We start from the raw sequence: 14,153 nt of genomic DNA, 5'->3' as shown, positions 1-14,153 counted from the left end.
GTAATAGGGGTAATAGCTTTGAATTAAGTGATGTGGCCAATTCCTGGCAAACCAACAAAAAGAGAGCCAGTGGACTTGTGTATCCCTACCTCACTCTGTTCCTGTTCTTTGCTTTCCTACCAGTATCTAACTAGAAGCCGTGGGGGTGGGTGAGGTTTGCAGTTCCTGCATTTCAGGCACAGAGTGTAGTGAAAACAGATCTGAAGAGGCAGCCAGAAAATATTCAGCACAGATAGCTATCTAGCTTAATAATGCTGCAACTTTTAAGTGAACTCATTAAGTGATAATTTGAATACTGTTTAATATTACAGAAGCATGATCAGAGTTCTTCTAGGATATCACACAACAATAAATATAAAATAACCCAAATGCTTATACTTGAACTATTTACAGAAGTCACAAATTTAGAAAAACATTACTTTTTCTACTTAACAAATAAATGCTGAGCCCATCCTTCCACAAATGTTTGTCTTTACACCCTAGCCACACTGGCACCTTAACCATGTCCTCTTTTCCTAATTTTTTAAAATTACATTTGCTCTCATGTACAGATTTTCCCCATCTTATTTGATTTGTTTAAGCTGATGAATTTACTTGGCAGCATAGCATAGTGAGCTGACTCTAAAGCTAGACTGTCAGGATTGGATCCTCGTTCTGCCACTTTCAAACTATGCGATTAAAGACCTAGCTCCTCATTTTATAATAAAGAGATAATTATTTTATCTGCCTCATGAGTTGTTTGTGAGGTTTAAGTGTAAAAGCTCTTAGACCAGTGCCTGGCGTGTAGTCAATGGTAGATAAATGGTAGCTCCTTTCAGTTATTCACAATATGAATAATATGCTCATCACTTACCATGTGTTGCTCTCATTTCTGATCACAAATAGAGACGGCTAACATTGTTCACTAACCATCATCATGAGCAGATGGGTTGTAATATTTTTATATTTATTTATTCAGTGGAAGCAGTGCACTTTTTTCATTTTTTTAATCCTCACCCAAGGATATGTTTAAAGAGAAAGAGAGAGGGAGAAAAATTGATGTTAGAGAGAAACATTGGCTGGTTGCCTCCCGTGTGCAATCGATTGACCATCGATTGAACCCACAACGTAGGATGATGTACCCTGATCGGGAATCAAACCCACAAACTTTTGATGTATGGGACGATGCTCCAACTAACTGAGCCACCTGGCCAGGGCATCAGCAGTGTATTTTTTTTTAATGCTTCTACTCTCTTTGGCTTTTTAGACACACCTACTATTTTTGTCCTTATAATACCAGACTGAAAAAAATTGCTGTAGCTCTAAAATAAAGAATGACATTGTATAGCTGGATGGAACTAGACATTGAAATGTTGAAAATGCAAAATCTAATGATTTTTTTAAATTACTATATTTATGCTATATTTTATGTATTCCCAAAGTTGTTGACTGACTACATAAGAGGGTGAAATACTAACAAGATGGTGGTTTGGGATAATATTCTAAAAGCATTTAGGGTCAAGCCCTGACCCGTGTGGCTCAGTTGATTGGGTGTCAACCCACAAAGCAGAAGGTCGCCAGTTTGATTTTCGGTCAAGGCACGTGCCTGAGTCGTGGGTTGGGTCCCCAGTCAGGATGTGTAGCAAAGGCAACGATCAATGTTTCTCTCCCTCTTTCTTCCTCCCTTCCCCTCTCTCTTAAAAAAAAAAAAAAAAACAAACAAACTTAAAAAAAACACACACCTAGGTTCAAGACCTTCCTGGTGAATGCCATCCTAGCCTTGGGAATTCTTGAGCCTGAAGAACCATTAAGAACACTGAGGATATTTCTGGGTGATCCTGATACTTTGCTCTGAAATGGGCAAATAGCCTTCAGTTTGAATCAACCATATGAAATTTATAAAACTGGATTTTTTTTAAATAACAACAACAACAACAAAAAGGCACCTTCATATTGCTTGACCTAATAAAAAGCACTCTGAACCAGGTGCATTCACATGGCCATGGATTTTGGACATGAAATTTTATATAAGGTCTAAATGCTAAATGGTAGTGTTTCTGTCTTCTTTATTCTCCTAGGTGTTGTGGAATATTTAAGTAATGGAGGAGTAGCTGACAACCATAAAGACTTCAAGGAACTAAGGTACAATGAGTGTCTTATGAACTTCAGCTGCAATGGAAAGAATGGAAGCTCAGAAGGGAGAATCACACATGGCTTCCAACTGAAGAGCGCCTATGAAAATAACTTGATGCCTTATACCAATTACACCTTTGATTTCAAAGTGAGTGGTTGCTCTGGGCTACTATAAAAATTATTTTAAATACAAATGTGACAAGGAAAGTTTAAATTATTTATGCTTAACTGCATTTTCTTCAGGAATTTTTAGATTCTCAGAATGTCTTGGTTAAGTATACACCTAAATGTAAGGAGGTTCATTAGGTTTTGTGATTGTTAGTGTTGACTTCAGAATACTTTTTAAACCCTTGTTCAAATTTCAAATTACATGGATAATTGCAAAAACTTTCAAAATGCTTACTATGTGCCAGGCATTGGAAGCACTTACATTTATTAATAGAATTAAATTTCACTTGTGCATACCATCTCTAACTTTCAGTAAGGATCCAAATAATAAGCAACCTGATATAGCTAATTCACCTTGAATGAATTTATATAGTGTTCTCTCAAAATTTTCTTGGGATTTTTGCTCAATATCTTACTTATCTTTAAGTTTTCCAGGTTTCTTTGGGAGATGGGGTTAGAGATGGTTGTAGTCAGGGTCTGTTTTACATCCGTGTAGTCATATCATACTATGATATTCCTGGGCAGTGGAACACTCCAGCTTAATAAAAGACAGTCCTGTAGAGGGCCCATTATGCAAGGCCAGTTTTTCTTTAGAAAGGTTGACTATAGTGGTTTCCTATAGTTAACCCTTTTCCCTTTGCTAATTTTCTGATTGTTCTACCTGCCCATAGTTCTTCTATTGTACCTCTGCTTGATTTTCCAGCATTTCAGGCATCTATCCTAAATCTTGTACTGTTCTGAAAAAAATGCAGATGTTAGGAAGTGGTTTGGTATAAGAAGCCTACAGGGAATTTAGTAAAATATCAAAGGAAATGTATGAAATGGGCTCTTACACATCTCCAGTAACCTTTTTTCATTTTCAGTGCTTGTTAGCCACTTTCCAAGAAACAAACAATAAGAAAAAGAAAGGAAACTCATGTACTGATGTAATTAGTCTGCATTTGTAATTATGAAGTAGAAAAATATTGCTCAGTAGTTGAATCTGATTTTTAGTATTTTTGTTGTTAGATAATACTATCCAGCAATAATTGGTTTTGTTCAGATTGCCCATGTGTAGTGATGTGCTAGTAAATATTTAATAGATAGCTTTCTGGGAAAAGGAAGCCCTAATCTGTAGTGTTGACTGATTTCTGTGGTATAAGTATTCACACTGTAGTATATTTCAAGCTCCCAACATGATACCATTGAACACAGAGATGGGACAAAGTGTTAAGAAAGCAGGTACTGGCCAACTCTAGCATACCGTTACTCTTGTATAAGCTTAAAGGAAAACCTCTAAGTTGAATGATACACAATTTACTATAGATTTAATTTCTATTTTTGTGACTTTAGTGGAATATACTAAACACAAATACATAGAGACACAAAGACAAATGATCCATCTTTGTTATACATCTCTGCCAGCACAATCCCAGTAAACCTAAAAGGAAGTTCCCCAAAATATGTGTTTAACAATTCTACTGCACAACAGTTATTGGTTTGGTATGTATACATGTAGGGAAAAAGACCAAATCATTTCTACCACTACTGGGCTTTTGTAAAGGTTACTTTTGCCTTAGTCATAAAGTCAAAATTTGGGATATTACCCTCAGTCATCTTCCTCAGTCAACTGTATTCTTTTAAAATCCTTTGTTGATGTTTTTCAAAAGATCTTACATGTGTTAATAATTGAATCAAAAATCGTATCGAGCCATTTACATCCCCAAATAAGTACAGTTAAAGAACCAAAAGTACATGACTCAGAGAATGTTTGCTGTTTGAACATGCAGGAGAGGATGAAAACGAAGTGCAGGGCTATCTGTGGGAAAGAGGCATGTATAGGAAATAATTAATGCTGTACCAGTATTGAAAGCAATCTTTAAGAAAGGATAGGTTATATCAGGTATAAAAATGTCCTGTGATTAGCATTCAATTCAGTATCCTGCTATTGCATCAATGGAATGTTGTTAAGTTTTATTCACTTGACTTAGCATTTGTTTACTTTCTTGTCTTTGAGTAAGTTAAAAATGCAGAAGAGCATTTAGAACTCAGTTTTATCTAATCTAGAACTGATTTGGAGGAAACCCAAGGGGAAGCAGTTAGAATTACTTGCAGACTAGGTGTTTTATTTTGGGCCGCTATAACAGAATACCACAGACTGTATGGGCTTATACAACAACAGGAATTTATTGCTCACAGTTTTGGAGGCTGGAAATGCAAGATCAGGGTGCCATCATGGTCCGATTGTGGCAAAAGCCCTTTTTTGAATTGTAGACAGCTCTGTCTTGTTGTAGCCTCACATGGCAGAGAGGGTGAGAGTGTTCTCTCAAGTCTCTTTTATAGAGCACTGATCCCCTTCGTGACCTGATCACCTCTCAAAGCCCCACCTCCCACATCACATTGGAAGTTAGGATTTCAACATATGAATTTTGGGGGTACACATACATTTAGTCCATAAGTTGAATAAACAGCTTAATTCAGAATTTCTGCTGCTGCTCTCCTCGCCCCACTCCCTAAATTTAAAGGTGAAACAACCATTTAATGGAAGGAGGGAGGACAGTCTTCCTATTATGTTAAGTAGTAAACCTTTCTCCATTAAATTATGATATATAATATTCTCCCCCCTTTTTTATAAATGAAGCATTATATTAGCTAATAAACTATTTTCATCATTTTTACTTTTTTTCTCAAATACAATTCTATAGACTTACTATAGTCTTTACTAATATAAACACTGCTTCCCCATAGTATATAGTCTTTTTTAAAAAAAAAAGATAGCTTGAATCAAAAAAGGTTAAGAATCATTAGTGTATAACCTCCTTTGCAAATATGACACAATGGACAACTGTACATGTGTATGTACAGATATTTGGGCAGGTTCACAGACATGACCTTGCTAAGTGTTTTGATAAGAACTTGTACTCTGATGTTTCAGACCAAGAGATTAGTTGCAAGTACTGCTTCCAATTAAATACATCATACTTTCCAGAGTGCCCAACATTTTTCCTGGGGCCTATGTCTGCCAAGGATTCTAACTAGCTACTGATGTGCACAGTGACAGTCTAATAAAGTGATAGGATATAGAATGTTTTGTTGAACCTAAGTAATTGAGAATATTTCACTTGTATATTGTTTACTTTATAGTTCAAGAAAAGGGTAGCCTCATAAAGAAAAGTAAGATCACCCTGACCTTAGTTAACCATTTTCCTAAAATGTCACTGCAAAAGTAGGCATTAACCAAATGAAGGGATAATACCTGTAACTCATAGCATTTCTTGACTTGGAGTATTAGTTGCAGAAAGTTCGCCCCTGGACTCAAGTAGATCTATTAATTTATGGTTAAGTCAAGTTAAGGAGCTGTTTTGTTATTTTGGTCTTGGTCATGTCAAAATCAACAAACTAAGGTAATTATTTCTAGTATTTTACAGTATAATTTTTTAATTAAAATTTTTTTTATTTTTTTGTAAAGTATCCCATTTCACTGTGATACCATATAAAATATTAGCTGGGACTCATTGTGTACAGTATTTGTAAGTAGGTGCTTCCAGATCTGGGAATATTTCTCCATACTTGGGTTCAGGCTGTCTTGATGTGGGTAGGAAGAAAATTTGACTTCACCCTTGCATACGCAGTCTGGGCAGTAAAAGCACAATAGTTTTGAAACTTACCGATCAAACTCTGAGTGACACAGCTGATAATCTATGTGGTCCCTGCTGAATATTTTTTTTGGTAGGGTATTATTATTTATGCATTGAGGAATCCAGAATTTAAAGTATATGAAGATTTGTGAAAATGAGTATTCTAAACTATAGAACGGATTAGAACAATGAACTATATGTAGTATTTTGTATGTATGTAATAGACAGGAAGGCTGAAGTAGGATTGGCAAGTCTGAAAACATGTTTTACCATGGCTTCTTTCAGATGTGTTTGGATATTTTGATGTGCAAACAATTAAAAATATTTCCAGTTATCATTAAAGGAATTAATCAGTCATATGTTTTTATTATTTGTATATTTATGTAAACATCCTTATTTTCTACTTATTGTAACTGTTAGAGTCAGTGCAATTTTCATAATGCCCACACTGGTATATTAGATTTCACTAACCAAATAAGCAAATTCTAAAGATGCCTAGATATAATTTGATATGCTTAGCTTCTCAGTGTGCTTATCATTTATAAATAAGTGAAAGACTTTGTGATTCCAGTGGGGCACTGTGTTTCCCTTTTGAGGTACCTTTATTTCATGTAATACAAATTGAAGACTTGAGCCTTATTTTGCCCATTGTCAAGACAACCATAAGTACAGATCACTCAGGTTGGCTTTTGCAAATTGTGGATTGTTCTTTATATATATTGAGTTCTTCTTTTTTCTAAGCATATATTTTTCTTTTCTTCCCCAACCCTCAATCTCTTTTCAGGGCGTGATTGACTACATTTTCTATTCCAAGACTCATATGAACGTGCTTGGTGTCCTGGGGCCTTTAGATCCTCAATGGCTGGTTGAGAACAACATCACTGGGTGTCCACACCCACACATCCCTTCAGACCACTTCTCACTGTTAACACAACTTGAACTCCACCCTCCACTCCTGCCTCTTGTCAATGGTGTTCACTTGCCTAATCGGAGGTAGTGGAGTACTGCCCCGCGAAGACGGGGACCTGTTGCTATGGACCTGTACAGTTGTAAATCAAAGTATGTAGGAGTGAAGTATGGCCGCTTCTTCAGGTTCCTTTCATTATGTGTTTGCTATAAGATTTTGTACATTTTTGTGCATATTGGTATCATTTGGCACTAGGGCTGGAACCAAAGTATTACTCTCTTTCCAAATTTTAAATTTATAATATGTTTTTAAATTGGACCTTCTTCATATTGTATTAGGAGTCAGCATTCATAACTGATAAATCACCAATTCCAGGCCCAACAACAGTGTTTTTGTTTTTCCAAAAACAAATGTTTTCATTTCAATTGTTTCAAATGACCCAACCATTTTTGTAAAAGGCAATTTTTAAAAACTATGTAAGATTTTAAACTTGATGGTATGCCTTACAGGGAAAACTTTCTTGAATTTCTGTTTTCCATTATAACAAACTGATCTTTGGCTCCCAAAGCTATTTGCACATTAACAAAGCACTTAAATTTACTCGATCTGTACACAAACTATTATATAGCCTCTAGCCATAATAAGAGAAATTGAAAAATTAAAGATGGTTGCACAATATGCTTTCAGAATCAAACAGTTAATAGCACATGATACTTTGTTGGGCAAGCACTTGTTGGTTTTTTGTTTATTTTGTTTTTTAAGGAATCACTCTGAATTTTGTTCTGTATGTTTTAGCCTTATTGGAAATATTAATTCTAAGCCTGTCTCTCCAGTTTATTAATAGGGAAACAGCAGGTAATTTTTACTGCCACACATCTTCCAAATAGAATTTGGTATATTTAGGAGACCCACAAATTAGAGTCCAGTATTTTTCATTATTCCCAACTACCTTTTTCTGCCTGGTTGTGCTGGAGAAACATACTGTATGATCTATGCCATTTTTGCTGTTACAGTCAAATGTTAAAGAAACAACAACAACTACGCAATGAAGAGTCCCTGATCAAAGTTTTAGAAGGGAAAGCTATTCAGATATTCCATATGTTTCCCAAAGTAGGTCAAGTGGCTGTTGGTTTTGGCTTTTTGAGGTGACAATAGAAAGGATTTGGGGAGAGAGCGGACAGGGAATAGTTGAAAACCTTGGATCATTTTTCCTGACTCTAGTTGCCAAATGGCCATTATATGCTTTAAATCTTTGTTTTCATTGTCTGTCAGGGTTGAATTAAGAAGCTACTGGTTTATTCCCAACTGTTGATGCTGTTTAGATATGTTGGAATCTTCTCTTTTTTTTTTTTTTTTGCCCCAGGGGCCAGTTAAAAATCTGTGACTCGAGGCAGTGATGATAATACAGTTTTGTGGGGGAAAAATTGGTTGGCTACTTGATGTTAATTATGGCACAAGTAACAGGAAAAGGTTGTGTCTGTGTTTTTAAGTTTTTCTTTATTCTGCTTTTTTGCTGCTATAAGAGTTTTCTGAAATTTATATTTTAACTTTTCATGCACTTTACTGTTTCTAGTCTCAAAATGTGATATTTTTAATAAACAAGAAACTTTCCATTATGTGAATGAAATTTTAAAAGAAAATAGCCTATATTTGTGTCTCACTAATATATAAAGTACAAGTCAAATTTAAATTATTTAATTAGTTTTAAATATATACAATTTGTCTCCTCTTTCAAACCTGACATCTTAGGCTGTTTTAGTAGTCTTAAATGATGCTTTTCCTTTGGTCATTTTTTACTAATTTCTCCCATAGTAAATTAATCAGGCTATATAATATATTTCCCTGAAGGGTAATTTTACTGGGATGAGGGTGGTGGGATGATGTAATATCATATATGGGATCGCATCAGAAGGTTTCTGTAAAGCCTAAACTCCCTTTTAAAAGTGCCTAGTGATGAGGCATTGTTTGTCATCTATTATAATTGGAATGTCATTGTAGTTGAGTGAAGTTTGATGTAAATAAAATATTCTTTTAAAAATGTTAAAGTACCAGAATAAGCAAACACACAAAGAGACAACCCTTAAGATGACAGATTTTCCTCAATGTGCAGGTATCCCTTCTTATATACCTCAACCATTCAACACCTAGCCATGCAAATTGATTACCTGAAGCATAGTACTGGAAAGTAGAATAGCATGAAAAACTTAATTTTGTGGACATTACCTTTTTTTGTAATCAGCTACTGTATGTTTTATTTTAAATCTTTTGTTTTCAGTGGGTTTTCTGCTCTGGAGGTATATGCACTAACAAAACATTTTCCTCCTTTCATATACGCATGTTAATTAGTAACGTGAGCAATATTTCCTACCATACTTCACTCCCAATATTTTTTGAGATGTTTGTATAAAATGGAATTTAAAGTTCACTTATGATTGTATATGAACCACAGAGGAGCCCATTTATTAATAAAAACTTTTTTAATAGTTAAATGTAGAGGGAAAAATAAAAAAAATTGGGAAACATTGTAAACAGCTTAAGTTTATTTTGTGTATGATCGAGGCACTCTGTTGCAGGAAGGTGTGTAATTGGGTTCTCTCTGCTTCCAAATGCACTCTTTCAGACCATTCATTATCCTGTGTATTTTTAATGTGGTTTTAGTAAATGTTGGCAGTAGCTCTGTTGAAGTAGGTAATTGTGTTATGTTTTGGGTGGCACACATACTTGGGGCATGGTGACCCAAATTTCATGTGCACGGTTTCCCTTTAGCCCACTGCCCAAATTTCACACACCCTTCACCCTTTGTTCCCTTTGTAAAAGGAGTGGTATCTGTTTTGAGCTGACAATTCAGATGATCAGAAATGCTGCTCTCCTCAGTATTGTCTTGTTAAAAACCATGCCATTTGGAACTTCGGCAGTCAGAAGCCAAAAGGAAGAGGTGAATGACATATGGTATATATTCAACGAGAATAAAATATTTATGCTCATATACTTTCTAGTTCTCAGAATAAGTTAATAAGCTTTATGCCATGGGGCTGCTGCATATTTTATCTGAAGATAAAATTTGGGCATTTTTAGATTGTGGTTTAATGTGTTAACTGTTAAATATGATTTCTGATATTTATCTAAGAACTGGAGTGTTCTTTAAATTTACTAAAACAGTGTTGTTTGAGGAAGGAAAAACTGCACTGTTTGCCATTACAACAGTCATGCAAGTGCATGTCGTCACCTACTCTCTCAGGCATCAGTTTCCGCCTCATAGCTTTACACCTTGTGATGGGGAATATCGCAGCATCCTCAGGACTGACATCTGGGAAAGGCTCAGATCCACTTACTGCTCCTTGCTTGTTGACTTTGTTTTAAAATATTGTGCCTGGTGTCAACTTTTAAGCAACAGCACTGCCTAAAAGCAAGCAGAGAACAGAATCCCAGCACCATTCTGTAGGCAACTTTTTAGAATTCAGATATAGTAAATCTGTTCAAGATTTATGATGTTTTATGTAAAAAAAATTTTTGTACAACGTAGCTAAATATTTTTGTTTCATTTCTTTGATGTAAGGCGTGTGAACGATTGTTTGAATATCACATGTTAAAGTCAGGTATGGCACAATGGGTTCTGAGACCAGCTTTCCCCTCCCATTTGCCTTGTTCCAAGTTCTTTGTTTTCAAATTACTTTTCTGATATTCATAGGCAAATATTTAATTTTACTAATAAGCATCCTGTGTGAATGTATTGAAGGAACCATTGTGTTTTAGTGTTGTAGTTTGCAGAAATATAAAGCTTCATTTCTAATTTGTCCCTTTTCTTTGGTGTCTTAGAGTCATATATTAAATCACAGAGAAGCAAGGGAGAAAGTTGAAAGATATCTAAGGCTCCTATCACTTGATTCTATGGTGGGTTATATTAGAATTGAGAATGTGGCGCATTAAAACTGGAACATGGGCTAACATATTGTGCTCCATTTTAAAATTGTATCTCCTTAGTTAAATGGGTAAAAAGTTGTTTGTATTTGAATTTCCAAGAGTTTCTAAAAATCACTAATGCCAGCTCTACTTTCAAATCAAATAGCAAGGCATAGAGAAAGCACAAGAAAAAATAAGTTAAATGTGTTCTTTGATGGAACCAGAGACATGGTTCATCATTCCTAATGCACGGCTAGACTTTCTAGCAATAAAAATTGACTGTATCCCAATACTTACTTATTTCTAAGGTCTTACATTCTGAGTTTCTGAGGGATTTTAATGGCTTTATAAAATACATTGAGTGATCAGTAGCTCCAGACAACATCATCATTTCTGATACCTTTGGCAGGCCATGAGAATAATGGTTTATATCAAGCAAATGGTTTATATGGCACATTTTCAAAATAGCACACTCATCCATGCTTATATTTTTGACAGAAATGTGAATTTTCACATTTGTAAGGTAGTCTCTTTCTCTACTCTCTCCTTTAAAAAAAAATCACCTTTCTGAATGCGTGTAGAAGATATATTTCACCTTTTCCTTCTGAACTGGGTCATGGTTGCAGAACTCTGAACTATAGGGAAATGAGAATTATTTTTCTAAGCCAGGAACTTCAACTGAAGTTTTGAAATTGTACACAGATGAGAAATCTTATACTATGGTTGCTTTAAGATTTGTAATAGCTTCCTCTTCGCCTTTGAATTTGAATTCAAACATAAGTAAATTAGTACGTCTATAATCTGGCTTATTCACCAAAAGTTGTACTCTGTTTAAGAACAGAATGTTAAGAGCATCTTTCATTTTACAGAATGATATATAAATCTTTATTGTAGAACTGTCATCTTAAAGCTTAAAGGTAAAAAGAAAGAAAACCCTTGTAGCTCTACTGCAGGGTGTTCTAAATGAGATCCTCAGAAAGGGGAAAAAAAACCCAAACATTTCTTTTTAAGGAGGTGGTAAGGGAGAGCATACATTTTCCTTGTTTTAACCAAATACCTTCTGTTAAATCATAAGTCTTACAGCAAGAAATAGGGAGATACCAGGAAATGCAAGCTTTATTAACCTAGTTAGTAATTTCATTTGGCATAAGCTTGTTTGGTTAGACTTAGGTTATTCTTGGAACCAAAGGAAAATGAACATGTTGAGGTTTTATTCAACAAACATGATGCCATTGAAGCAATGGAAGTTTTTAAGTGAAATAGTTTTTACTTTCAAAGCATATGAAATAAGGACATTTTTGCCTATTAAATGTTAATTTTTTATGGCACATAGTATTAACTCAGCATTGTATTGAAGTTAGAAGTTGTGTCATCAGAAATAAATCATTGTGAAAAAGGTGTGCAGATGCCAAGTGATATGACTCTTTTGGCATCGGTACATTTGCTTTCAGAAACTTTCAGGAGGCACAGTTTGGTGCCTATTAGTACTTTTCATTATAACAGTCTCCCTGAATTTAGGTAATTTTCCTGTTTGTATGTTTCTTACTTTTAACTTTGAAGCATAAGAATCATGGTGATTCCCCCTTGGAAGTGGTTCTTTCTTGCTCATTTCAGTTTTGTGTTAATCTCTAACTCCTGATACATGACTGTGTTTTGTTTCAAGCTATCAGTGGTTATACGTACCGCGTTTGTTTAATTAGTTAACTCATACAATTGGCTCAGTGTTGATGTGTCAAATAATGGCTTTGCTTGTTACTGAACTGGCTTAGTTTCCTGCTACTCGTTTCAATCTTAATGCAGTAAGTGATACAGTAGTCTGGGTGTTTATGCAGAAACTGTACTGTCCTTTCTCTGTGCTTAACTTGCTAAAAATATATTCCCTTACCTGTGAAATTCCTGAGCGGTGCTTTGCCAACTTTTAGAGAAGGGAGGGGTTTGGATGGCTGTGTTACCGCACACTGGATTGGGAATTGTTCAGTGTTGAGTGGCAAATTTCTTAAACACCAGCAGCACTGAGAAGTGCACTATGGGCATTCGTACAGTTGTCCAAATGCAAGCAATTCTTTTATCTAGGAGAAGCTGAGGAATAGAGTTTATTGAAGTACTTGGAATATTTTGAGGAGGATGAACATTCAACTTTGCTTTTTGTCTCTCCAGTGAGGTGGTATGAACGGAGGTTGCTTTTTTGTTTTCTTTTGGTTTTTTGTTTTTGCTTTTTAAGAGAAAGTGTTGTATACACCACCTTTTCTCTAGGAAAGGGTCAGGGTGTTGGTCAAATTCACCATGAATTAATTTGTATCTTCTGTCACGATTTCTTTCAACTATTTAACAAGTGCCAACTCACTGTCCATGAGATGACCTGCTCTTCTACTCAGTTTACCACTGGAATTGAGAAGGGTTCATTTATTTTCATACTTGTCATTAAATTCATTGTTTTGCATACATTTGAGTCATTCTGTGGCCTATAAAGCATTTTTGTAGCTAATTTAATGGTTGGAAAGCAAAGCACATGAGTTTAAAACTGAGCAAGTTGTTTTGATTTTTTTCCCTGAGTACATAGAAGTTTCTATTGATATTTTTCCAAGACAAATCGGTTTTACATTGTGTATTTACTTTGCTTTTGTCCTAAGAAAAAGTCTCGCACTAAATCAGTTTGTTTCTGTGCTCTAATAATCAGCTTAAAATCTAAGATTTTTTTTAATTAGAAGACTTTAAGTGCCATGTAATTGTAGCTTACTAGTGTTTAATGTTTAATGGATTGGTTTTGTAGTATTCTAACCATTTAACAGTCTGTCATCCCTGGAGAAAGTGATTCCACACTTCTTGAACACATTCTCTCTGACAAAATCACCAGCTGATTTATTTTTCTATTTATTACAGTCAAACAGTTGATGAGGTCTGAATCCTGACCACGCTGCTCAGCTGAGATGTTTTTCACAATAGACACTGTACAAAATGTGCGTGCAAAAGGACACAGTTGGGTGGTAGTATTTTTTCATTAATGTGAACATTGACTAAACAAAGCAGTCCTGCCTTTTAAATCTGTGGCAGCTCAGAAGGGAGGTGCTTAAGAATCTTAACTACTATGTCAGATGACAAAATACTTTTTTCCATTTTGGAGATTGGGTACTGCTCACACATGATGTATAGGGCTAAATATATGCTTGTTTCCTTGCACCTGTGTACTTCTCCTTCTCTCCCTTTTCTTCCCCTGTAGGCAATAAATGGCCATTTTGCAACTGCATAGCTTTGTGTTGGTTTTTTACTCTTCATGTGTGCAGTTAACTGTCTACCTTTAGGTCAGTACATCTCTTACAAAGTAGGGCGAACCCAGGTAATTCAGGGAAAATATTACAAATTTATGCTATTTTTTTCTGGTGAAAATGACATTATTACTCAAGCAATACTTTGTCTAGAATCAATTCAGAAGTTAGTCATGTTATGAAGAC

At 35.2% G+C, this 14,153-nt stretch overlaps 1 protein-coding gene across 5 annotated transcripts in view; it reads left to right on the top strand.

The window, feature by feature from the left end:
- The window catches only part of CNOT6L (CCR4-NOT transcription complex subunit 6 like), a 91,322-nt gene extending 77,374 nt beyond the window's left edge, over positions 1–13,948 (top strand). For all 5 annotated transcript variants that reach the window (XM_036022548.1, XM_028506965.2, XM_036022546.1 and 2 more), the window contains 2 exons: positions 2,058–2,260; positions 6,682–13,948. In XM_036022548.1, the coding sequence (XP_035878441.1) occupies positions 2,058–2,260; positions 6,682–6,894 (416 nt within the window). In that variant the 3' untranslated portion in view covers positions 6,895–13,948. The remainder of the gene's footprint in view (positions 1–2,057; positions 2,261–6,681) is intronic.
- Positions 13,949–14,153: the final 205 nt, after the last annotated feature.

This window comes from Phyllostomus discolor, chromosome 1, assembly GCF_004126475.2.
Source record: "Phyllostomus discolor isolate MPI-MPIP mPhyDis1 chromosome 1, mPhyDis1.pri.v3, whole genome shotgun sequence".
NCBI classification, from domain to species: Eukaryota; Metazoa; Chordata; class Mammalia; order Chiroptera; family Phyllostomidae; genus Phyllostomus; species Phyllostomus discolor.
The sequence above is the reverse complement of the archived record's forward strand: the minus strand, read 5'-3'. Positions and strand labels throughout refer to the sequence as shown.